This window comes from Talpa occidentalis, unplaced genomic scaffold (assembly GCF_014898055.3).
Source record: "Talpa occidentalis isolate TD23 unplaced genomic scaffold, MPIMG_talOcc4v2.1 talOcc4.11, whole genome shotgun sequence".
Taxonomy (NCBI): domain Eukaryota; kingdom Metazoa; phylum Chordata; class Mammalia; order Eulipotyphla; family Talpidae; genus Talpa; species Talpa occidentalis.
The window spans coordinates 37,047,991-37,074,689 of record NW_023601104.1 but is presented as its reverse complement, the minus strand read 5'-3'; the positions used below and the strand labels follow the sequence as shown (position 1 = coordinate 37,074,689).

Here is a 26,699-nt window from a genome sequence, read left to right as displayed (position 1 = left end):
TTTTCTTTTTCAAAGGGACTTCTCTTTCTAACCCTAATATTCAGAGTTCCCATTCCCAGAAGGTGTAGGAGGCCAGAGATTAGGCCAAATAAGGCCATAGTCTTCAAGTTATGTGAGCAAATGTGGACCCTGCCCTCAGGAGTTGTGGCTAGTTCCCTAGGTCAGGGAACATCTCTTCCAGTCTTCTCTGGGGACCGAGGATCCCAGCCTGAACTAGAACAGAGTTGTGTCTCCTTCACTGCCCTGGAGGTTCTGGGCTTCTCTTTTTCCCTCTGAATTCCTTGGGGGTGGCTGTAGGTAGAATGCCATGTCAATCACCTGAGACTGTTTGAGGGACCCGCCCTTCCCATGCTCAGTACCCCTGTCTTTGTTGTCTGAAAGCCTCTGTTCAGGGTTCTCATCACCAACTCCATTGCATGGGCTGGGGTGGGGTACTGCAAAGCCCTAACCCCGGGCAGGCCTTAGCCTCCATCCACAACAGGTATTGATCAAGCACCTACCGGGAGTGGGACCCTCCTTCCAGGTCTCCCCTTACTTTGGATAGTAAAGGGCAATGACTGGGATAATTGCATCAACAGGGACCTTCCCACCTTCCTGACTCTGTCCAACTTGGCATGTCTGTCTGCGGTTCCCCTGCTGCAGAATCCCCCACTAACTGCAGGCTTCCCGGGACACAGCAAGAGGGAGGATGGTGGGGATAGAAAGGGGTAGATGCTGCAGGATTGATAGATGGGCAACAGGGAGAGAGTCATGGGCTTTGAATTTCAGGTTGTACCACAAGCAACAGGGACTGGTAGGTGGAAGCACACGTCCTTATGCACAGCCTTGTCTGGTGCTGGGTGGGGTGTAAGGAATGAAATCCAAGAAAGACCACCTGAGTGTGTGTGTCTGGAGGGGCAGTGGTCCTTGCCTCTTCTGTCTCAAGGCCAAAACAACTGGCCTCATCTTTAGAAGGTCAAAAAGACAAGGACCTGGCTAAGGCTTCAATGCTTTGAAAATCCAGCCTCACCCATTCCCCGCTTACCCACCATCCCAAGCCTCAGACCCTGGAGTTTCAGTCCCTGGCCTTGGGGCTCTATATGGAGCCAATCCCCACTGCTCATCTCAGTTTCACAAGAGCTTCTGCAAGCTTTGCTCAGGCCAGTTGAAGATTTATTCATCATTTTGACGGGCAGGAAGCATTGATCCAGCAGAATTGGTTTAATAAAGAATCGCCAGCAAACCATGATAGATTGAGTTTGTGGTTTGGAGTTCAGGACTCGCTGTCATGGGCTGCTTCCGGCCTCTCCGTTCCTGGGGGAGGAAGGCTGGGTGCCTTTTTCAAGGGCTTGGGGTGTGCTGTGCTCTAAAGGACCTGAACACTGTGGACCACGTCTAATAATAGGCTCTTCTTGACTGCCTCTGCTTCTCGGCACCCCTCCATCCCTCCCCTCATACCATGCCTGACTACCCCAGGGGCTGTTCGTTTGCCTTTTGAAACTTGTGTTTAAGTTTTGGTGAGGGAGGAGGTCAGGACACAGAGCCCTTTGGGACATTGCCCCTGGGCTCCCACCTAAAGCTGGGTGGGCTCTTGGGTCCTGGGTGGGCCCTTTCTTTCTAATGAACCCTGTCCTGGGAGCCGAGCTTTGCAGTGGGGAACTGGAACAAATAAAATGTAGTATCTCTGTGATCCTGTTTTCCCAAGAAGAGAGAAGGGGGAAGGAATGAGGACCCCCAGTAAAGATGTCGCTGATTCTGTTCCCAGAAACTGGTGCGGCTGTTAAGCATCAGGCTCAGGGGGGTGGCCTGCATGTGCGTGTCCAGGGATCTGTCTGAGCAGGTGTCTTGGGACTGTGTAAATGGACATGGGGACTGGCAGGGAAGTCCTTGTGTGGGGTGTCAGTTCTGAGAATACTCCTGTGACCCAAACTCTTGCTTGGCCTTGGGAGGAGGCAGACAGAAGCTTGGCTCTTCTTAGCCCTCTGCCCTTTTCCTTTCTGAATCTGCACAAAGGGAAGGGTCCTTTCCTTGGGGAGCGACAGCTGGGCTTTGAAATCCTAGGAAGTGGACCAATGGCTTCACTGCTGCTAGGGGTCACCCGAAGTTCTGCTTCTCCTTGCGCCCAGGCACTGCCGCTGTTCATCGCATGTCACTCCCCTGTCCAGTGTGCTATGGGGCAGTGGGCCTTCTGGAGCCTTCTCTGAGCTTTGGTTTCCCCACCTAGAGGGTGGAATCCTGCGGCTTTCACCATGTTAGGCACGGATCATACAGTGTGGTCACCCGTGAGGTGAGAGACCCTGTGAGCTGGCAGAGACCATTTGTGACCCCCACTGCCCCTGCCCCCACTGCTTCCTTCCCTGGGCCCTGGGCAGACCAGGCTCTGTTCCTGTTCAGTGGTTCTGAACCTGTTTTGCATCAGAGACCTCACTGAAAACCTGCTGGAAATTCTAGTCTCTGTCTTGAAAAATACACTGTTATCCAGACACACACATCATGCCACTCAATTTCTGAGGGTGGTGGTTCCCGCATTTGAAGATCAGCTGGGGGCTCTAGGTTGTGAACCTCATTCTAGACCATTCCAGAAGAGAATCTTGGCCTGGTAGACAGGTGCTAGTCTTCCATGAAGCCTGACCGGGGATCCATCTGAAATCTGTGGCTCTACCTCCCATTGCCAGCAAGATGGAAATGAAAACAGGGACAGGGGGCTGGCGGAAGGGGTGCAGAGTTAGCCACCTAAAGAAGGAAAGGAGCTCAGCTTGTGGACTAATATTCTCAGTTTCCTCAGTCCTGCTTCCATCTCTTCTCCTTCCAGCCCTATGTGGGAAGGACTATTCAGGTAAGAGGTGCGAGGAGAAAGAAGACTACAGTTCGGCTGTGGGCCTGGGGGTTCTGGGGCTTCTCCTTGGATGAACCTTCTGGGGGCCTTGGCCCAGGAACACTGCTTTTGCTGTCAGTGTGGATAGCCAGGCTAAAAGGAGCTGCAGGCCGCAGAGCCAGGAGAGGGGGAAGGGTGCCTTGGTGCAGAGGGGAATTCCAAGGTGAGCTGCCTGGGCGGTGCTGTCAGCTGGCACAGTGGGCAGTGAGATTCTCCACTGAGAAGGACTCGCCCAACCTGACAAGTTTAGGGCTGGCGGGCGGAGCGTGTGCTGCAAAGACCAGCACCCTCCCATGTCCAGGTGCTCTGGGCACAGAAACCCAAAGGGGTGGCGGGAGGTGCTTGGGAGCGAGGGTAGGAGGGCAGGACCATACATTACCTGGGTAGGGAGGCTTGGAATCCCGTTCTCCCTGTTGCAAGCCCTGACGAGGATGGGGACAGCTTTCTCCCCTGCCCGGCTCTGCCCCATTTATTCCCTTAGCTGTTGTGAGAGGCAAGGCTTTCGGGCTGTCGGGTCGTCTGGCTCACACAGTGCCTGTGTCTGCCTGTGCATCTGCTCTCCTTCCCGGGCGTTAGGGCCACCTGGGTCTTCTGGGATGTCTGTCTCGGGCCACTCCACTCCGCCAGCATCATCCTTCTCTCCCTTCTGGCCACCTCCAGGCATTTGGCCGGAGCTCTGCGTTCGCTGTAACGTAGTGCTTCTCACACCATCCTGCCTCGGCCTCACCTGGGATCTTGTTAAAATACAGATTCAGGGTCATGGATCCGGCGGTGTGGGGGTGGGGGGTGGGGGGTGGTCTGAGAGTCTGCATTTCTGATCAGCGCCCAGGTGATGCCAAAGCTGCTGGTGCCTAGCCCAGGGCTGTGCTCAGAGTGCTGAAGTCCAGATCACGTGCTTGATCCATGCTTCGCCCTGAGCTCCGGAGGGCAGAGGCTCTGTCTTCCCTTGGCCTACTGTGCTGAGCCCCAGAGGTCAACTTACAGACTTGAGGGGTGTCAGATTCACAGTTCCTCCCTCCCTGCGTTGCTGCTTGAACCCTGCTGACCCTGGATGCTGGAGTTCGGTGGGCAAGGGGAGGACGGGAAGCCAGAAGAGCCTCATGAATCCGTCCCAGCCCACTGCCTCGGCAGCTGCTTTCCCATTCGAAGGGCCTGAGGGGCAGGCCTGACCGAGCAGAAGGGGCAGGAGGTGAAGTGACCACTGTGCTGCAGTGAGATTTCCTGGAAGAAACAGATGTTGCCAGTGAGAGAATGCAGCAGTGACGGGGGCTGGCTGGGAGCAGGACAGAGGATTCCCAAAGGAGTAGTGCTTTGGCACCTCAGGTGGAGGTCAGGGTGTCTGAATCTTAACAACCCCCTTCCTCACTCCAGACCCTACCTGGCAGCCTCCCTTGTGTGCTGAACTTCCTTGTCACCTCTCTCTGTCCCCTCTCACCCTGGAAGGCACCAGCCTACATACTGATGACAGGGCTGACAAGTGTCATAGCAGCCCGAGTGGCCTTATGCCTGCCATGACACTGGCTTCCATGGGGGATTTCATCCAGAGCAGAAGGTCCAGCCCCAGTTCCTGGGGGTTTGTCATATAACTGAGGAGACAACCAGCTTCTCTCTCCCGCCCCTCCCCGGCTCAAGGTCTCTCACAAAACTGCTGCCAGTTGTTAATTAATGAAAGGGCTACTGAGGCCGGCCAGACAGTCCTGCTTGGGCCCAGGCAATGTTGAAGAATCCGCATTTCCCGGCCAGATCGAGCCATGGGGAGGGCAGGGGCATTGCCTTGGCTTCTGAGAGGATGTTCTCTGCCAGCAGGGTTTCTTTACTGGAAAAACATTGCCAGGGCCCAGAAAATGCGATCAGCACCCACCCAGCACTCAAGCAGGAGGCAGCAGAGAGGTGGTGAGCTCCCCGTCTCCAAGAGTACACAAGATGAGACAGCAGTACTTAGACCAGAGGTTGCTAAGCAGCATCCCATGGACGAAAAACAGCACCAGGTGTGTCCTGTTTGGTCAGCATAGTGTGTCATAGCAAACCTGAGACAATGTTTTAAAATGGAAAGCTGTAACATAAAAGCATGGCTTTGGGGATTCTCCAGAAAAATGGTAAATTCTGATAGCCCCATATTCCTACCTTGCCGTTGGGGGCTAGAGCAGGCTAGAGGATGTCTCCTTTTAGTCTCGTTGCCTGCAGCCCCTACCTGGCCCTATACCCAGACACATCACTCAGGCACATTTAGCTGCCTGGCGCCTGTAGGCTTCTGAGTTTACATCTCAAAACTCAAAGCAAGGGACATGAAGACTAGGTGGACTCAGTCCAATAACCACCACGCATGAGCTGTCTGCTGTGTGCAAAAGGTGTTGCACCTTGTATTTAATTTACTCTTCACAATGGCCTGAAAATTAGATTCTATTATCAGTTGACAGATAAGGAAACTGAGGCTCTGACAGGGAAAAAAAAGATTTGTCCCAAACTGCACAGCTGTGAAGTATCAGAACTAGGACTTAAACCTGGTGTCAAGAACTCTAAATTCACGCTTTTGTCCCTGCTCTTTCCTTCCTCTGCCTCCTTTTTTTCCTCCTCCCCCCACCTTAGTTAGCTTTCAAAAGTTAAATTATAAAAGTAATTCAAGAAAACTATAAAATTATTTAAGTAATTCAAGAAAAATTCTTGAAAACGAGAGCTTTACTGATGATGTTTGACCACACGTAATCTGGGAAAAGAGCTCAGAAATGAGGCAGCCGGCCAGGGCACATCTATGGGGTCTCAGAGCACCAGATCTGGAGAGGTCCTGGTGAGTTCCTGGCTGAAAGCCTTTATTTATAAACGGGGAGCAGAGGCGCCGAGAGGGGACAGGACTCCCTCAAAGTCATAGAATAAGTCCATGTCAGAGGCTAAGCCAGCGCCCAAGTGGGTGACTGCAAAGGTGTTAAAGCTCTGTAGGGAGCCCGTTTGCTCCCTACCCAGAGGGCTTCCATGGAAGGTTTTCCCAAGTGTTCTTGTCACTGGAACTTTTTCTAGTCTCCCAGGCCCACGCTTGCATTTTGAGTGGTATGTACAGTAGTCCCCCTTTAGCCATGGGGCTATGTACCCCAGTGGGTGCCTGAAACCACTGATAGCACTAGACTCTGCATAGTGTTTTTTCCATATATATATACACACACATACATACATGTAATAAAATTTAGCTGATTAATTATGGACAGTAAGGAATTAGCAATAATAATACAGTAGAACAATTATAACAGTATATATTCTCTCAAAATATTTTATATAATGTTTTGGAATCATGGTTGACTTCGGGTAACTGAAACTGCAGAAAGCAAGACAATGGATGGGGGAAGACTACTGTATTTTTAGAATACTGTCTTAATTTAAGCACATCCAATGAAAGTCAGCGTCTGAGGGTGCAGCCCCCCAGTGTGGGGCTGCCACTCCTGAGGACACCAGATCTCGTCTTGCTGCTGCTTTTCCCCCTGGGGTCCTGGAAGCGTGGAATCACATCTAGGTGCCAGTGATGCTCCTGTTCCGAGAGGGGTGATTAAGGTTCAGAGGAGAAGGGGACAAAGAATCGGCGACCCCTCGTTCTGTTCTCTAGAGAAATAGGTGGCCATGCGGTCTATTCGTGACATCCTCCAGGGAAGTGAGAAAGTGGAGTCTGTTGTTTAGGCTGGGGTATGAGCAGGATCAGCACTCAGTGTGTGAACAGGGTCAGGCCTAATGTGTTCTAGGGTTGAGGTTCAGTGTGCGGTTAGGGTCAGAGGTCAGTATGTGAGCAGGATCAGAGCCAGTGTGTTTCCAGGGTCATGGCACAATGTGGGAAGGCGCAATCTGAGGCCATGATCTGGGCTCAGTCTATGTTCAGAGTTTAGCCTAGGCCTATGGGAAGTTCTTGGTCTGCGGTCAAGAACTGGAGTCCTTGAGCAAAGCCTGCAGGTCAACCTTCGTGCCTCCCGAGGCACCAGGCCTTGGGCCAGGGTGGCCGTGCTGCCCACTCCCAATGTGGCGCCCTCCCCTTTAGGAAGCCCTCACTGCCTTTAAGCTCCTTGAGCTCCTACACCTCTTAGCATCTGAGCCGGCTGCCTGTGGTCCTCTCCGGGAGGTAAAGTACAAATTATAAATAAACAACGGTGCCACCACCTCCGAAGCCAGAGCCGCCAAATCCCCCACGTGACCACTCCCGCAGCTCTGCTCTCCCATTGTTTGGGGCTGGAGTCTGTCTCTCAGGCAGGCAGCGAGCCCGTGGCTTGGTGGGGCGGCCATGGGAGCTGGGCAGAGAGGTGTGCTGACTTGGTAGAGGGACACCCAGTACCCCAGTGTACCCCCAGCTCTGGGCTCCCACAGATTGCAGAACAAGCAGTAGGGCCTTTAGGTCTGCTCACAGCAGCGGTGGGGGCCTGATAATTGGCTGCTGATGATTTTGTGTCTGTCTAAGCATTTAACCGTGTGGGTGGACATGTTATGTCTGTGTGAACGAGGCTTTCAGAAATTAATACATACGCAGGGTTGGCTAATAGTTTGTCTTCTGGGCTTGGGGAGGGGCACATAAAGTGGGTTGTGCCCCTGTGAGACTATATGGGCCATTCCAAGACTGCTTTCACCCATTATGGAGGATGCGGGGGGCGGTGTCACTACCCACCGGCAAAGAGGAGAGTAGGATTTCAGCTCTTTTGAGGGTCTCGGGTCTGGTTTAGGGGAGGGCAGACAAAGGGTAGAGCAGTGTAGATTGTTGTTTAGGGAGGGCTTCCTGGAGGAAATAGATCTGAGCTGGATCTGAAGGAGAAAGCTGGTCTGTACACTTTCTTGGAAGCAGGTGTCGGGGAGCTTGAGCTAAGGGGTCTCCTTGCTGGTTGGGTTTTGGCAGCCACTGAGGCAGCTTATTTAGAATCTGCCTCTTGTGACCTGCATGCCTTAATTTCTGCCCTTCACTGCTGGGGACTCTGACCGTGCTGCCCTGGGCCTTGCACCCATGCTTCTGGGGATGCACGCATGAGAGTGTGTGTGTGTGTGTGTGTGTGTGTTTCTCTCTGGCTCTCATTCTGGGTCCTCGCAGCCCAGGGGAGCTCTCCCGGTCCCTGGGCTCTGCTGCACAACCTCTGGGAAGACTCCCTTTTGCAGAATGAGGCCGGAAGGCAGGTGTTGCCGCTGCAATAATGTCACTGAGCGTGTGGCCTGGAGCCCAGAAGTAATTACCCTGCAGTTCCCCGTTGGAGGCTAGAGCAGCCCCTGTCGATGATTAACGTGAGTCCCCAGCCACTGAACGCCAAAGCGAGCCATGGGCTTCTCCCACCCATAGTTCATCAGAGGACACGAGGCTCTTATTCCTTTTCCCAGGAACAGAAAAGACCCTCAGCCCCCAGTTCTCATCAGTGCCATTGGCACCTTTTAGAGGAAACTGGGAGCAGCTGGGCTCTATCTGTGCAGCACCCAGGCTGGCCCATCCTGAGCTTTCCTGTCTTGTAACTGCCCACCCCGCCCTCTCTGAGTTTGCCCTCCCGACCCTTACCCTGTTCTGCTATGTGACCTCAACAGAGTCTTTTCCTTCTCAGCGTCCAGGCTCAGAACTCAGTCTGAGGCTGCAATGAGAGCAAAACTAATTGGCCAAATAGGTATTGAACCTGCAATCCTGACCCCATTAGTACAAATTGAGCCGGCGGGGCAGGGATGGCGCTGCTGACAATCGCAGAGTGATGAGAATCTCCCTCCCTCTTTCCTGAGACTGTGGAGACCCAGCCAGGTGTGTGATCCTGGAGTTAGGCAGCTCCTGTGGTCAGGGATTCCTTCCCTATGTGCCTCTTTCTGCTGAGGCTTTGCTAACTCTTAATCCAGGAAGGGGACAGGGGTCCTGAGCATGCGTGTGGTATTGGTGGCGTCTATTGAGCACCCCTCCCCCGCACACACGTCAGCTCAGGGCCTCTGCAGGAGTGGGTTTCTTTTCTTTATTCCTGAGCATTGTGCCTAAGGACTTACACACAGAAAATGAGCTACAGTGTCACTTTCCTGCAAAGGGCCTCTCCCCTGTTGTCCTCTAACCACCTCTCCCAGGTGGTACCCGTTCCCCCTCCTGGAAGCTCAGACCTGGCCTTAGAAATGTTCAGATGTATGGATCCATGTCCACGGGTCACACTGGACACTATGCTTGGAGGAGTCCCAAGGGACAGATGATTGACTTTGGCATTGGCAGGGGGAGGAAATGTGGCTCGCTGTGACATCCTGGCCCAGGGGCTCTGAGGAGCCATCATCCTGCCGTGTTGTTCCGCAGTATCTGGGACAGAGCCGAGGGGACTGGCTATGAGTAAGAAGCCAGCTGAAGACCCTGCTCTGCCCCGTCTAGCTGCGTGGGCTGAGTCAAGGACTTGCGACCCTGGGCCCTGCTTTTCTCATCTGAGTGTGCAACTAGAGAAGGGCTGGGTTTTAGCAACACCCGAAGTCACAATTTGTGGTCCCAGAGTGACCTGGGAGATTATGTAATTACGAATGACTGGGCCTCCCTGGCCCTGGGTGAGGATCCAGGTAGCTGTAATTTTGGGGAGCCCCTAGATGATTCTGCTTCTGGCACTTAGAAGCCAATGAGCTTGGATGCCCCTAGGCCCCTTCTGCATAAACCGCCTGCAGTTTTCTGATTGCATTACATTTGCCTTAGCCTGTCGGTGCCCCCCAGAACCTTGGGGTGATATATGGACTCCCCTGCCTCGCATCCACACCTGTTCCTTATCGGCCCCCTCTAGGGAGTCATTCCCCTTTTTTCATAGGTTGTTAGCAATCAGAATCATAAAACTCTGGCGCTCACAGGCCCCCAGGGAACATAGTCCTTGCTCAGTGTCCTTGTCAGACTGTGCATTCCGGAGAGCAGTGATACTGGCTTGTATTCTAGGAGACCCCCATCCAGCAAGAAGGGGCCAAGTAGACCCTCCCCGATCTACGTTTAGCTCCCTCTGGTGGGGCAGCCCTCCCGTAGCCCTCCTCTCGGCCCAATGCTGCTTGGCCTTGTCCAGCCCTGCCCCCAGTCCACCCGGTTTCCTCCTTACCCTGATGCGCCTTCCCGCAGAAGCAGGTGAGCTCTCCTACCTAATTTCCCCTGAGCTTGCACTCAGGTGCTACTCCACAGCAATATTCTATTTTTGTTCCATTCTCCTGAGTGGGGAGAGCCATATTTGAGCCTTTTTTGTTATCTGTAAGCAAAGTTCTCTAACCACTAGTCCCTTCCCCAATTAGCTCCAGCTGGTCTTATCAGCTGAGTGAAGCACAGAGAGGTTAAGCTGCTAGCCTGAAGGAACACAGCATCAAAACAACTTGGAGTATTGTAGGGCAGACATCCCGCTTTGTACAGTTTGGTTTGTGCACATCTGTGTTTTTGAGCAGGCTCTTAGACTGGGTGTCACTGTGCATGCACTGACCTCCAGAGGGTCTCAGCCCATCAGCGAAGCAATGGACTGATATCTCAGTGTTCCTTAGGGCCAGCCCCATGCTCAGTTGTGCCTTTGAGAAGGTGCACTCACAATCTCTTCCTCTACCAGCCTCATGGTTCCCTGTGTCCCTAGAGGAGTCCTTACTACTCCATCTAGCAGTCAAGCTGATCCCCCTAGGTCTGTGGGTAGGGGCTGGGTGCAGAGTTCTCTGAGATGTGCACTCCTCCCTTGGCGAGCTGCCAGCTGGCCTGCTGCCCTTGCCTGGCTTCTTTAGCCTCTGCACTGCAGAGATGCATGCAATCAGCATGTCTTTAGAGATTATCTAGCTCCATCTTCTCATCCTACCATTGGGGAAATTAAGGTAGGGGATGTGAGAGGTACAGACTTTCTCAAGGGCACCTAGCAAGTTAGAGACAGAGATGGGACTAGAACCCATGACTCAGGCTCAACCTAGAATCTTTCCACTATATAGTGTGGACCTCTTTCTGTAACCACAGTGCTGATCTTCCTGAACAGTGGACACATGTAGGCCCCTTCTCTTTGGGACTTTCATTCCCAGTAGGCCATGCACCCCCCTTCTCCTGTGTTCACATTCTCCTTTAGGTATCCCCAGCCCCTGGGCTGCAGAGCCAAATGACTCCTCTTTCCCCTGCCCCCCACTGGTTTATAGCCTCATGTGCTCATGGAGCTGGCCTGGATCATCATTTCCCCTCTGGGGTGAGTCTGTTCATCCCCAACACAGGACTCCACAAGGCTAGACCAGGCCATACACCTCAGGGTCCCCAAAACTCAGGCCAGGATGTGAATAGTAGTAGTCACAAGACTAATATGATGGTAAAGACCAGCATGTACCAAATATTTATACTATGTAGAATATTATATTACCTCTTAGAATTTTCCCAGAATCCTGTGAAGTGGGGTTAATGTTCTTATCTGGCACATGAGAAAACTAGTTCAGAGAGGTCAAGTGGTTTGTCCAAAGCCACACAGTCAGGTATTCCAGCACTAGCATATGTACCCACCATACTCTCTGCTATAGCCTGGCAACTCAGAGTGTGGTCCCTGAACCAGCAGCCTGGGCATCACTGGGGAGCCTCCAGATGTCAGGGCCCACCCCACATCCAGGGAATCTGAGTCTGCATCTTGATAAGACCCCCCAGATGATCTGTGTGCATGGTGCAGTTTGAAAAGCACTGTGCCTTGTGACAATGGGCCACAGAAAGGGAAGGGCGGGGAGGGGAGGACAGGACTCCACTGGGCATAGCCGTCAGCCCATCTTCTCCTTGGGGAGTGGCTGAGACTAGCCCCTGTGGTACCGTGAAAGGCTAGGACCTCAGCCCAGATAGAGCCACCTGGAAAGAGGCAGCAGGAACGGGTCATCTTGGTTTGGATCTTCAGAACAGAAATAAACTTTGTTCCTCAAGTAATTGATAATCATTGTAAAAATATTAGAAAATAAACATACACTAAAAATGGCAGCCCCACCACAAACTAAGCACTAGATGCCCTTGGTTCTGAATCTGGCTGCTTGCAAGGCAGCCCCAGGCAGCCGAGGGAGCAGCTACCTGGGAGCCCTGTGATTCTGAGTCAGAGATTTTGAGGTGGGTTAAAAATAGAGCCCTAGTGGCCAGGCGGGGGTGGAAGGAAGAGAGCAATTTATCTATTGTAGGGGGAGACCCTGGGGTCAGGGAGGAGCTATAGGGAAAGTCGGGCAAGAGGAGAGGAGGGGGTGAGCGGGTAGTCCCTTCGGAGACAGAGCTGAAGGCTCAGCCTGGCCCAAGATGATTGAGTGAGGTGCACTGGGAGACTGAACGCCGCCCTGGGCACAGGCAGGGAGGACTTCTGCACACCCCCACCTCGCGCTCCTCCAAGCCAGCAATTCCTTTGGGTAGATGTAGGGTTGTGAGGGGGCTGGGCTCTGCCTCAGAGAATGATAAACAGGAGCCTGGACTGGTGGGGGTGGGGAGAAATGGACGTTTCCAAGCAGCTTTTGTGGTTGTGAGGGAGGGGAAGGCAAGGAGGTGTCCACGTGTGTGTTCACACGTGTGTTGTGAGCAGGCATGTGTATGACGCTGAGCTGGTCTTGTTTGCCTGTTAGACCTGCCCTTCACGCGGCCTCTCTGTCTTCTTCATCGACCTCTGAAAAATCAGCTTGTCCTGACCACCATGCTATGACCCTGGCCTCGTAGGAGCCCCTCATCCCACCACTTAGCAACATCAGTGCTAATATTTTAGTGTCCTTTTTTTTTTTGGCAGTTTTTTCCCCCCTAGTGACAGTCTTTAAGTCGCTCATCCATCTAATAAAAAGAATTTTTACAGAGATACCCCCTACCTGACCCTAAGTGATCATGTCTCATAAAAGGAAGAGAAACTATTTCTGCTCTTTGGAAGCACCCAACAAAGTTCGGGGATACGACTCACTGCCTGCTTCCTTACCCTTTACCTCTCCACTCCCGACCTCCTGGATCTCTGCTAGGCCTTTTTGGGAGAATCCTTAGAATCCCCACTGAGGGGGCACCCCTAATGAGGGGGCATGGTATGCTCTTCCCCCTGGACCCATGCTAGTCAGGCTGGAAATTATCATGGCTTTGTTGAAGTCCTTAGGCAGAGTGTCCCCCACCAACTTCCCCTCTTATCCCACTCACCCCAGCCCCCATGCTTCTCCTGGCCCATCTGTTGTCCATCTGCCTTCTCCCTCACTTCCAGCTCCCGTCTTCCTTCATGGAGACTTTTCTACCATTATCTTCAGCACCAAGTCGGGGCCATCTGCTGATGCATGTTGCTGGGAGTCTTAGGGGTTTGAGTGGTTCAGTTCTTCCCCAATCATTGGAGGCCTTGAAAACTGTTGGAGTCAAGGCCTACATTTCATTTAGCTTCGGCTGGGTCTCTGTCCACTTAACTTTTGGTTACCGTGGCCTTCCTTAGGCATTCACTCATCCCACCCACCCATCTATTCATTCACATGCTTGTTAGGACCTAACATGTCAGAGTCACTATGCCAAGTGCAGAGAGTGGAGGGACCACAAGAGAAATGGTCAAACATGCAGTTTCATTTAAGTGTGACACACATACTGTGCCTGGAAGCACGTAGGAGAGGCAACTGACCAGATTCCTGTGACACAAACAGGAGAAGTGATGCCTCCTCCCTACCAAGAGGCTGGGGTGGTAGAGGACAGTGTGTGGGGGAGAACGCATGCCATGTTGGAAGCACTGAAAGTTGCTGAGTGTGTGGGGGGCAGGATGTGGGAGGGAAGCAATGATGAGAATCAAGGCAAGAGGAGGAGGCAGAGCCCAGATCAGGAAGGACCTTGAGGATGACAGTGAGGAAGTAGGATTTTGAAAGTGTGGAAGAACTTTGATCTTGGCGAAGCATGGAGAGGTGAGACCCCATCCTGAACCTTGAAGTATGTGGGGTCCTGAGAGAGCCAGGGCCCAGGGGGGAAGCTGCTGGAGTAGGCTGGGTGTGGATGATGAGACTCTCCTTATACCATGTGAGTATCAATAAGTGAGAGAGATGGAAGAGTTAAGGATAATTCCCAGGTTTCTAGATTAAGCCTTTGAATGGCTGGTGTACCACTGACTGGGACCAGAAGGGTTTGTGGGGGAACTGTTACATATGGTTATGTCAAAAGTAAGGTCCCCATGGGACATCTAGGTATAGAGGGTTAGTTGGAAACAAGGGTGTGTCACTCGAGAGAGGTCAGGTTTGAAAGCCAGCAGAGTAAAGAAGCAATGGGAAGGCGGGGCAGGGGATTCCAGACCAAGGATCTCAAAGTTTATCCTGTAAGTCACTCAGGGAGAGTGCACAGAGGAAAAAACACATTAGCATCACTCAGGGAAAGAGGAGCCCCTCCAAGGGAAGGGTGAGAAGAGATAGAGGGACAGGAGAAGGCCCAGCAGTGTGGGGTGTCTCATGGAACAGATTGCAGCGTTGGAGGATGCTGAGGGTCAGTGAAGAACCAATTGGAAATGTCTGTTGCATTTTGCAGTGGGCGTGCCTTGGGGTTGAGAGGAGTGTTGGGGCAATGGGCGTGGGAGAGCATGGACAGTGACCCCTCTCAGGAATCGTGGTTTTAAGGGGAGAAGTGAGAAGACTGGGGGATTTGGGAAGTGATTTTAAATTTTAAGTGTAGAGAGCTTAAAGGCAGAAGCTGACAGGAAAGAACCAGATGAGAGATTGAAGCTACAAAAGGAGAGACTAGATTAAGGTCCCTGGGTAGGAAAAAGGAAATGGTATTGAGGTGGAAGAATGATCGATTCCCTTATGACTAGAGAAGGAAAAGGAGGTGAGGGAGAGGCAAGCAAAGTGGGAGTTTGGGGGCAGAAAGACAAAGGAGCCATTCTGATGGCTTCTCTTTCTGTGAAGTGGAAGGAATCTACTGGGAGCGAGAGGGAGGTGGCCATTTCATGGCCTTGAGGAGCTAATTCCAAGTAGCCAGTGTGGAGAAGGGGAGGGAAATTTTAGGAGGGTCTCCTGTAAGGATAGGCTGGCATAATGGCAGGCTCAGCTGAGTGCAGAGGCATAAGGAGTTAAGGTATTTGAATATTTAGTAGGGCTGGTCTGAAGTCGTGGGATTTGCTGCACAGTCCCATGTAAATATGCAGAGGATAAAAAGCCTGCAATGAAAGGAGGTTAGCACTGCTCATCTGAGATTAGAGATGAAGCAACTGGAGACGGGGACATGGACCAGGGTCTGCTATTGGATGGGCCACAAACGTGGAGAATCAGGGCGTCAGGCCACTGAAAGGCTGGGTGCTGTTGGATTGATGTGGGGAAGTCGCCCAGAATAGTAGCAGGATTTAGAGTGGAATGGAAGGTTATGAACCAGTACCAGCAATCACCAAAGTCCCCAAGGGTGGCAGATGGATGCTGGATGGATGGCCGGCAAATGACAGGATGCTCAAAGGATCTTGTAGGCATTTCTGCTACAAGCAGGAGGTGGCATCAGTGTGGCAGCAGGAGGATGCTGACCCCACTCCTGACCCTGAGCTACGTGGGGCTTCGGGTAGAGGTGTTCTTAGCACACAGCCAAGTTCACTTAAGGGAAGAGGTGGAGTGCCATGGAAGAGAGGAGAAAGGCTAGAGAGTAGGAGGAGGCACAGAGTTTGGGAGAAAGTACCACTAGCTGGATTTATATTCCTGTAGAGTGGTTAGAGGATCTAAAGTCTTATTAGTTGGGTTTGAGTTCTTGATCCACCACATATAGCAAATTTCTTGAGTTACGCCTCAGTTTCCTCATCTGTAAAATGGGCACATAGTATCGACTTCACAGGGTTTTGTGAGGATTAATTGAGGTAATCCATATAAGGGACTCAGATTAGTGCCAGGCAAGTAGTAATACCAACTGCTACCCTCCATCCTCCATTCTAGTTATTTTCATTAGCGCTTTGGGTAGTCATTTGTACTGGACCTAAAAAAAAAAGGGATAGATCAGGAACATGGGGGATCTCCCAGTTCCCTCCCTTTCTCAGATTTGACTCCTGGATTCTCAGGTTCTAGGATTTTTGTGGGGACTGGAAGGGAGTCAGGTAGTTCGTGATGAGAGGGTGGGATGTGACAACTGCTAACAGATATTCTGCATGGCCAGGCAAAATTAATGGCGAAGGAGGCCATTGAACTGAACCTTGAATGAGGGAAGGGATTTTAAAAGATCGGGGTTCCAAATGCCCAAAAATAGATGACTGGATCAAGAAGATGTGGTACATATACACCATGGAATATTACTCAGCATTCAAAAAAGATAAACACATGCAATTTGCAGCAACATGGATGGCGCTGGAAGGGATCATGCTCAGCGAAATAAGCCAGAAAGAAAAAGAAAAATACCGGATGGTCTCACTCATAGCAGGAATCAAGAAAACTTAAATAAGGGACCAGGAAAATGAATAACTATAAGAAAGTGAAAATCAAAATCAACAAACAACTATGAACCAGACACACTCTATGGGGAGTGGGGGGTGGGGAGGGGAGGGATTGGGGTCAAAATAAGGGGGTTGCAATTGTATGGGGAATATAAAAATAAAATTAAAAAAAAAAAGATCGGGGTTCAGAAGGCAGGGATGGTTCTCAGGAAGAGAAATAAAGATGTGGATGGAGATGGGGCCAGAGGGTGGGTGCTTTGTTGGCTACTATGGAGAAAGTGGGAGAGTGAGAGGAGGCAGGGGATGACATACCCAATGAGCTCAAACTTTCTTCTGTAGTCAGTGGGGTCCATTAAAAAGGTTCAAACAAGGGCCTCCCTGGTGGTGCAGGCAATTGAGCACCGCCCTGTGAAGCTGTCTGCAGCCTCTGCAGCGCAGGTTCCATCCCGGCTGGCAAGAATCCCACATGGTGAAGCAGACCTCTCCTGTCTCTCCCGCTGCTCCCCTGAGCAGTGTATTTCTTCAGTCTGCCTGTTCTGTTCCCCGCTCTGTCTCTGGTGAATCCTCTCACCCTCCCGTGCATCTGGCCTGTACCCCGGTTCTTGTATAAATAAAAATAAATCTTTAAAAAAATTATCTTCCTAAAATTAAAAAAAAAAAAGGTTCAAACAAAGGATGATGTAATCATAATACTGTTTAGAAAGATCACTCAAAAAACATGAGACGAGATGGCAAGAGCAAGAGTCCAGGTGAGGACTGATGAGAAACTGATCAATGTTTGTATTCAGGGCAGATTCAGAAGCCACCACTGAAGGTACCAGGCAAGACTGTCACTGCTTGGGCTGGGGGAGGGGTAGGGGGTGAGGAACACTGCTGGGGCAGGTGGCAGAAAGCAGTTGAGGATAGCTTTGAGGTTCTCAGCTCAAGGGATTGAAATGCTGACTGCCATTCAGCTTTGAGGAGGAAGATGCTGAGTTCAGCCTTGAACTTGTTGGATGTGGGAGACAGAATGCTCCAGGTGGTTAGTGGGAATATGGGTCTGGTGCAAGGAGTGATGTCTGAGTGGGAGCGTGGGGATGGGGAGAGAATACAAGGAAAAGATGGGACCATGGGTGTGCTGCTCACCTGGGAAAAAGCTAGGGACCCTGGCCATTAGTCACTGTAGGGACGCACGTGTGTCTGGGACAGGCACCTGCCCTCAGGGAGCCCAGAGCATTCCATAGCCAGGAGATCCAAAGCCAGGACTCAGGCTGAGATGAGGTTCAATCGGTCAGAGGCTGGAGAGGCAGAAACGTAGGATTTCAGCTGAATCTTGAATACACTTTAATGGCAATGAAATGACATTCTCTTTCTTCCAAATGACAGGTGTCCCAGTAGATATCATTTGTGTCAAGTATGTGTCATGTATGCAAATCGGTGTGCAAGGAAGGATGCATATGTGAAAATGAGGGTGAAATTAACGGAAATGCATACATGAGAGACTGAATATAATGTATTCATGTGTGTATATGTACAGGTACATGAATGTGCACCCAAGTATAAGAACATGTGTGTTCAAAAATAGGCATGAGTAGATGTGTACAAAAAGAGGCTGAAGGAGGCCATCCTTGGTCCAGGATCTCCAGTTCTCCTGCCTCCTTTTTATCACCTTCTTTTTCTTAAGTTTCCAGGGAAGGCGAGTACCCTTTGCTGGTCCTTGAGTTTCTGAATTCAGGGTCACAAGCCTCCTATCTTCTTTTCCCTCAGCTCCTTTGAGGCCTTTCTCTCAGACCAAATCCTGAGATGTTCTATGTATCAGTATAAAAAGGCTGTTTGACTTTTTCCCTCGTTCCTTCTGCATATGGGACCCACTCCTCCAAAGTTCACCCATGGGTCATGCCTCCTGCTGACAGGCCACTTACCTGCCTGGATGGGACTGTTGGTTCAGGTAGAAGATCCAAGATTGAGAGCAGGCAGACTTGGGCTGTACCTGGGAATGGGCCTCCATAACCGAGCTGGTGTACTGTTGGCCAGGACTTCTCACAGTTGAGAGAACACTGGGGAAGAGGAGAGAACCTGGCATTGGAAAGATGGAGGCTTTTGATTCGGGCATGTGCCAATTCCAGCATGTCTTAATCTGACTGTCCATTGCTTCCCTGCCAGGGTCTGACACCCACCACCATGGGTAGATACCCTAGATTGTGTGATATATTCATGAATGATTCTAGGGGTAGTAGGTGCTAGGGAGCACTGGACATCCAGCCTGAGGCTTTAGAAGTGTTACTATTCCCTTCTCTGTAGTCCTCAGTTTTCCCTTCTGCAGGATGGGTGCAACTGTGCTTGATTGCTAATGACCAGGGTGCTTTTAGTACTTGCAAGTTGTGCTACTTCCCCAATGCAGGAAGTACTTCAGAAAGTCCAGCATCAGGAGGATAAGTCCCCTCGAAACCTCCATGCAACCTTCTCTTCTCCTCTCTTCTCTCTAGGGTGGGAGACCTGGGTCACATCTGGTATAATAGGGCTACCTTCCCAGTGTGATGCAAAGGTGCCAGAAGGGCTTCTCCATCTCTCTATATCCCAATGAAGTGACTAAAATGCCAAGAGATCAGACTCTGGAACTGCACGGACCTTTCTGAATTTGGGTTCGGCTCCCCACTAGCTGTGTGGTCTTGGGAAGGTACTTCTCTATGAGCCTCAGTGTCATCACCTGTAAAATACAGACAATAGCAGTCACTTTAGTGCTATGATGTGAGGGTTAAATGAAGTAATGCATGGAAAGCACAAAGTCATACATGTGAAGTGTTTGGGGGGGAGGGTCTCCATTAATAGTCTTTTAGACACCAAGGAGTCCCTAGTGAAAATGCCAAGGGACATTAAAGAATCACCTGAGAGGCTTCTGGTCACTAAGATTGGGTGTAGAGAGGAGCCAGGGAGCTGAGGATGCCAGTGGGGAGGTTTCCAACTTCCCCCTGGCTGGGTCAGCAGTATGTGGCTGGCAGGCGCGCCAGGAGCTGTCCGAGGTGCTGAATATCACTTTTCTTATTTTCCTTTTTAACTCTCGCCAGGCCCTGCTTTCAGAAATCTGTGCAACCATCTGGCAAAGAGTAAGGAGGGGTAGTCTGCAAGGCTAAGGGCAGTTCCCAATGCCAGTTCCTCTCACCTCTCTCAGGAGCATGTTCTGGCTTCACCCTGATAGGTCACCAGCAGCCCAGTTACTCAGGCTGCTGCTTGGGACACTTTCTTACAGCGCTGCCCAACTTGACTTCTGTCTAAGCCTTGTCCTTTTACTGGGCCATGGGCTCCCTCATGTCAGGGTATCTGTCTGTGGAGGTAAACAGGTTCTGTTGTCTGATTAGACCTGGAATATCATAGCCCCTGACTTCCATCACTGGCTCTCTTCCTTGGAAGATTTCATTTCCTCCCTTACCTCTTTACTGTGAATTTGTTGACTTTAATTAATTTATTCATTTAATAATTAACTAGGCATGGGTCAGAGCATTTACAAATAATTAATTTAATCCTTATAACAATTCTGCTAGTTAGGTCTTGTTTTTATCCTTGTTGAGCAGATGAGGAAACAGGCATGGAAAGATTAAGTGACTTGCTAGTAAATGATGGAACCAGAAATTGAACCCATGTTGTCTGATTCTGAGCACCTGTGCTTCTTCCCACCATGTTATGCTGCCATTTGAGCAGCTCTTGGTGGGGGCTGGGTTAGTGTTTTACGGGGAGGATTGCTCCAGTGTTCCGACCCCCACCCAGATCAGGCACCAGAAATATCTCTTAGCATCTGGAAACTGATGATGGAGACAATTAGTCAAAATGCAAGGAAATGGGTGTTTTTGCCTCATGTAATTTGGTTTTATGAAGACCACTAAATGCAAACATTCTCCTGTTAATTACTGTCTCAAATTTGGTGTGTAATTGAGGGAAGTAGAAGTGGGGAGAGTGTGGAAACCCGCTGGAGTGGCAGGCCTGCCCAAGTCAGCATTCCCAGCCGCCTTGTGCCTGCTATGTTAATTTTAGAAACTCCTCCAGCCTGAGTATATTATTAGCTTTATGTACATAGGGCCACAGGGCCCCCAGTGGCCTCTCTCTGCCACAATTTTTTTTTGCTTTGTTTTGTTTTCCCCAAGAGATGAAATGAATAGGGATGATGGCTGTGTGTATACAGGGGTGTTTGCATGCTGTGTGTGTGAATGGGGATACCTGTGTGTGGCATCTAATGAGTGTCCACAGCTGCCTTTGAATGGTGTGCGTGCAACTGAGTAGGAGTGTACACAGCTCAAAAGCACCCCATAGAAACTGAAACCTTCCAGTCATTAGCAGGGTGTGCTGTGTTCTGTGTAGTGGAGTGTGAAGACTGGAGTGGCTCTCAAATCATAGGTTAGACTCTGCCAGATGGCATAGGTGGACTGGGGTTAGTTAGAGAAGGAGCGGTGAGTTGGGAGTAGCTGAAGTTGACTTCTTGGCATCAGCCATGGAATGAGAAGCCTTAGTCTTTGAGGCCCTGTCTGGAGGTCCTGAAGGGCTTCGTTTTCACAGGAGCTGACAGAAGCTGCCTCTCCAAATGCCCTCCCTCCCTGAGCTGTGTGATGTGGGACAGCCTCTCACCCACCTTCAGTGAAGCAGGCCCTATCTGCTCCTGGAAGCTTAGCGCCATTTTGAGTCTGGCAAAGAAAATCATTCGCCTTGATGTGTTTTCAAACCTGTAACACTGCAGGAAAGGGCACTTTGGTTCTGTGGTGGGATCCTCTGGAGGCTCAAGAAAAGCTTGTCTTCCAGTCCCTTCCTCCTGACTTCCTTGCAGTAGAGAAATAGAGATGGCTAAAAGGTTATTTCTCTTGAGAGGAAACATGCTATTTCTGCCTGACTTATTACCTTTATCTATCATAAAATTGTCTAAGTGAATAGCAGAGGGAAACAGCAAGAATTTGGCCTGGAGGTCAGCACTGGGGTGACTGGTGCTTAGGAGTGGTCCCTGGGAATGATTGACAATACTTTCTGCACTGGGGTCTGTGCTACCGTCTGCTGTCTCCATAGTCCCAAAGGGGCCCCCTGTGTAGGAGATAACTCTATGCAGTTGAGTTATCTCACATTGCTCAACCTCTCAGAGCCTTTGCCCTGAGCACCACTTTCCACCTGCCTCAGGAAACACTTGCAGTTGCTTTGAAACTTTAGGAGAAATCATTCTCAAAGCCCCATCTGGTCTCTCTCCACTGCATTGAGTGATACCTTACTGGTGCCTAAAGTCCCACTGGGGCCTGAAATCCCTTCCCCCTTGAAAGATATCACTGCCCTTCCCCAACTCTATTAGTCTGCAAACCTCTGGGGGTGGCGGGAGCTTGCCAGACATTTTCTTATTATTGGGGATAGATTAAAGGGAGAAAGCTGCCCCCCCCAATAGGCTGAGTGGGAGAGAGCTTCAACTCTCACTGCATAAAGGGGAAACTGAGGGCCAGAGTTGGGAGGGCACCCGCCTGATGTCACAATACTTCAGTGACAGAGCTGGGCTAAAAGTGGAGCTTCTCACCTGCTGTTTCTCTGGAGCTTCCCTGCTCTCTGCTCACAATCTGTGACATGTCTACCTGCCAGCCTGTCTCAGGCCACATCTGATCCTTAGGGAGGTTAGGGCACGCTGGGGTGGGGCAGAGTAAACTGCTTCTGCCACTGACACAGCCTCTCACTTCTCTGTATGTCATCATTTGGTTTTCTTTGAAGCTCTACTCTCGTGGGGCATGGGAGTGGGAGTAGGAGACTTGTGATTAGGGAGGTTATGGAGGGCAGGGAGAGCTTATCCTTTGTGAAGGAAAGCCTCTTTCAGTGTGTGTTCCCTCACACCTGCCAGTCTCTACATCTGCCCTGGTACCTGAGTGCCTGTTTACTGCAATGTCTCAGAACTCCCCAGACTTCTCCCTCCCACATTGCCTTCTCTCCTAGCATTCTCTTTTAGTCTGTAATTTATTCTCTCCTCTGACAACTGACCCCTGTGTCCCTGGGCAGATTTTACTGGGACCTGACCATGCTGCTGCTGATGGTGGGAAACCTGATCATCATCCCTGTGGGCATCACCTTCTTCAAGGATGAGAACACCACTCCCTGGATAGTCTTCAATGTAGTGTCAGACACATTCTTCCTCATCGACTTGGTCCTCAACTTCCGCACAGGGATCGTGGTGGAAGACAACACAGAGATCATCCTGGACCCACAGCGGATTAAGATGAAGTACCTCAAAAGCTGGTTTGTGGTGGATTTCATCTCCTCCATCCCCGTGGACTACATCTTCCTCATTGTGGAGACACGCATCGACTCAGAGGTTTACAAGACAGCCCGGGCCCTGCGCATCGTTCGCTTCACCAAGATCCTCAGCCTCCTGCGCCTCTTGCGTCTTTCCCGCCTCATTCGATATATTCACCAGTGGGAGGAGGTGAGTGGTCAGACCCAAGCCTCTTGTGGGAGAGGTATCTTCCTCCCAGGGTGAGTGAGAGTAATCTCAGAAACTTGGATAAGGGCTGTTTAACAAAGAATAGTAATTTCTTGATTCTTATGTGCTAGATACTGCACAAAGCACTTCACATGCAGTCCATTTATGTCTATGACACCCACCAAGGATATCGCATAAGCACATGCAGGTATTCACTGGAGGATACCAAGAGAAAGATTAAGTGATTTACACAAGGGCACACAATAGTAGTAGGTGAACCTGGAACGTGAACTTAAGCCAATGACCCTAGAGCCTGCACTGACATTGTAGGGATTGCAAACTCATAATCCTGGAGGGGCCAGAGAGGACTGTGAATGATGAAAAGAGCAGTGGAAGGCAGTGTGGTGGAGCAGGAAAAACATATCTTCCATCTGTATTAGGAAGCGACTACTCAGCTCTAGCCTGGGAATGGGCCCAGGATTGTGAAATATACAGCCTTATCGTAAGAAGCAGAAATTTGGATTTTTGTACAAATTTTGTTGGCAACCATGTTAGGGTTGTTTTGGAAAAGATCCTGAGATGAGGATTTGCATAAGAGTAACAAGGTTGGAGGGGGGAGCATCTCCAGGAAAATCTGTTATGAGGTTGGGAAAGAGATGGGGAAAGCAAGGGAGTATGACATCAAGCCAAGTCCCAGGGAGGGTGACGCTGAGGACCGTGTATCTCATACTTCAGAGTTGTCCCAATCAGGGCAAAGGAGTCAGAATTTTATATCTCGTTACCTGTCAGTCACTGACTCAGGGCACTTCAGCTCAGGTGCCAGCAGGCAGAGGGTTCCCAGAGGGCAGTCTGGGGCAGCCTCTGACAAAGAGCAGCAGGTGGCAGGTGCTGGCCATAGGGAGTGCAAGCACCAGGGAGCCTGGAGTTGGGTGTGCAGAAACGGTAAAGGGATCCTCGGGGCTCTGGGGAGAGCGCTTGCTACAGAAACGACATAGACAATTGCAAAAGAACTGGGTGCCCCAACACTGTTCGGAAAAAAGTAAACTCATCCCTGGGCTTAATGCCGTCTCTGAGGGAGGAGGAGAGGACGGCCCTGGGCTGGGGTTTAAAACAAGCTGGTGACCTTGCCAAGCATGCAGTCCACATCCATCTGCCACCACCCAGCTACACCTTTTGGCCACAGTGGCAGGCATGCCAGCCTGGAGGTACATTGGGAAGGAAGAGCACATGCTCTGCCAGAGTGGGCTGTGGTCTGGGGGGGGCTGCACCTTCTGTAGAGGTGCATTTCCCACTGGGACTCTTTGCTGCACTGCTGGTCTCCTGGTCTTCCAGACCTCTATGTGAGTGGGTGAAGTCCCCATGCCCAGGATTCGAAGCTCCTCCACCCTGGATTCCTGCCAGCAGCAGCAGCAGCCTGGATCCTAGCATGCGGCACCCATGGCTGATGGTTGGAGCACTGGCAGATTGAGGTCAGAGGTGTCTTGAGCACCTGTGCCGCAGAAGTGCCTACACCTGCCTGGCAGAATCACTCCATGGCAGAAATTCTCCTTGGCTTGGAAAATGTGCTTTATTCCTGCTGACAGGGAAGGAGCAATGACTTGCCCAAGGTCACGCAGTAGACAGACTGCTGGCAGAGCTAGAACACAACCCAGTTAGTGCTCTGAGCTCCTCCCAGCAATGTGGCAGCCCTGCCTGGAGTAGTGGAATGCTTGGGGCTTTGGAGTGAGAATGACACATGTGAGCCCAGTTAATATCTTAGCCCCTCTGTATAGTAGTGGGTCCTTACCTGTCTGAACCTCAGTCTCTGAATCTGCAAAATGGATATAGGTGATACCTTCCTCACTGGGTCATTGTGAGACTGAAATGAGGTGATGTTTGTAAATCCCTTAGTATGAACCCTGGTGCAGAGAATCTTTTCATAAATGCCCCTCCCCCAGCCCAATTGTCTTCATAACCTTCATACTTCCACAGCGTGTCTGCTTTCCTCAAATGCTTTTACCCATTCTCTCATTGGTTCCTTGGACCTACATGGCAAAATAAATAGGGTAGGGCTTATTATCCCCATTTGTCAGGGGAGGAAACTGAGGCTCTGAAGGGTTACCTGCCCTCGTGGTAAACTTTTTGACCTGGGCCTCCTAACTCCTGGCTCCAGGCACTCACACTTTCTCAGAGAGCCTAAAGAACTTTGATTCTACTCTAATTCCCTGTGTGAGGGCTGAGTTCAGATGAGACTGGAAAAGCACGCAAGGACCTGCTGGCAGGTTGGAAAAGCATGCAAGGGCCTGGTGGCAGGTTGGGGTGAGCAGTTCCCTGTGACAGGCTGACCCTGAGGCACCATGGGGCATCTAGCTGCAGAGAGCTGTTGGCATGTGGGTCTGAGCTCAGGGCTGAGCGGGGATGGTGTCTACAGGGACAGTGGTGATGGTTGGGGCCACGCAGAAGAGGAAGAGCGTGTCTTCGTCTCTGTCCCAAGTGGATATGCAGGAGCATTTTTGGCTCCTCAATCCCCCAGAAACCCCCAACCTTCTGTTTGTCTTGGACCCATGACCCATGCCATTTAAAGCAGAGATGGGCCACTCTTCCCTTCTCTGGTATGGTTTGTGTCTCCAGCCCCGGCCCCCTAGGGGACCAGTCCTACCTCCCCCCAACCTTAGGCCTGGGCCCTGACAGCCAGTGTTTGGTGGGACTTGGCAGTGTGGCCAGTGCTGGGCAGGTGGGCCCTGGGGCAGGGCTAAGAGCTTCTCCTTCCGGGCCCACACCATACATCTGGGAAAGGGGTCCTATCCCCTCCAGCCCTCTGGTGTGACTGCCCTCAGAGCTGTCTACAAGTGAAAAAGCAAGCTCCTGTGGTCTTTCCCTGGGGACAGACAGAGGCCCCGGGAGGCTTCAGGTCAGAGAGCTGAACTGAACGTTGCCACCCAATCATGTGGGCAGGAGGGAGATCCCTGGAGGCCAGACAGATTGCTGCCCCTCCCCCCTGCTCTTATCTCATCTAGCAGCTGGGGAGGAAATTGCTCTGAGCTGGTTTCTGCTGGGCACTCCGCCCAGCCAAAGACTCCACTGGACCCCTGGGATTGGATTTGGGGTGTCCAGCTGGCCTCAGGAGCTCTGTCTTCAAATACTTAATGGACTATCCCTGCCCTGGGGCTCCTCCTAACCTCACCTCAGCCTAGAGCAGCAGTAGGGAGGCTACTGTGAGGCCCAGATTCAAGGACAGATAAGGAGGGAAGTATTTAATAGAGAAAACCTGCCCTATCTCCAACTTACTGCGTGAGTCTTTCTTTCTTCAGGGCCTCAGTTTTCCCCCACTGTCAGACTTGTTCCCTGGGCTTCTGTCCCAGCCCCAGCCTCCCTCAAGAGGACACTGTCATGGCCCTGGTTGAGGGCTGCAGAGTCGACCTTACATGGAGAGGACATGCTTGCCCAAAGTCCCCTGGTGACCTAGAGATGCTAAGTTCCTCTCCCCAGCTCCGCCCAGCCTTTCTAGTTCAGTTCCTCAGCCTTGGGTGGCAGGTCTCAGGGGTCAGGGTCATGGAGGGTCTCTGCAGGTGTAGACCATCGTCTCGGAGGACACCAGCCTCTGCCTTCATCCTGGGTGATCTAGGTCAGCATCTTCCCTCCCAAGCCTCTCCCAGCCAAGCCTCTTCCCTCCCTCTGAGGTGCGAGCTTGTTATAGGCACGGAGGCTATTGTTAGAAACCTTGGTCGCCCCCCTTCGGATGTTCCCCTGCAGGGCCCAGCACCCCAGCGACCCATCCCACAAGCCTCTTTTTTCCCTCAGCAGCCAGCTGGAGGAGCAGCAGGAGGAAAGCTAGAGATGGGTGCGTAGGCCAGGTGACCCACAGCCCCTCTCGGTCTCCTTCCCCTGTGGGCCTTGGTTTTTCCACCCTTCTCAGAATCAGGATTTGGCATCAGTGGGAAGGGGGGCCAACACAGGAGTGATTCTGTGGGGCAGAGGTTGGCCCTCTTGCCAGGCCTCAGGTAGGGACCCAGCGCAACCTTCAGTCCAGCCCCCTCCAGAATGTGCCCAGGGTCCACATGCACACCCCACTTTCTCAGGCTTTGTTTGGCTTGCTGTCCTCATGGCCGCTCATTTCTGAGACACAGGTAGTAGTTCATTTTTCCCAGAGGAGAAAATGAGGCCCCAGAAGGCCCTTTACCCAGGCCCCAACTCCAGTTTC

At 51.4% G+C, this 26,699-nt stretch overlaps 1 protein-coding gene across 1 annotated transcript in view; it reads left to right on the top strand.

Moving 5' to 3' along the window:
- The window catches only part of HCN4 (hyperpolarization activated cyclic nucleotide gated potassium channel 4), a 51,134-nt gene that overhangs the window by 2,109 nt on the left and 22,326 nt on the right, over window positions 1-26,699 (top strand). The window contains 1 exon segment of the mRNA XM_037502895.2: window positions 22,099-22,522. Coding sequence (XP_037358792.1) covers window positions 22,099-22,522 — 424 coding nt within the window.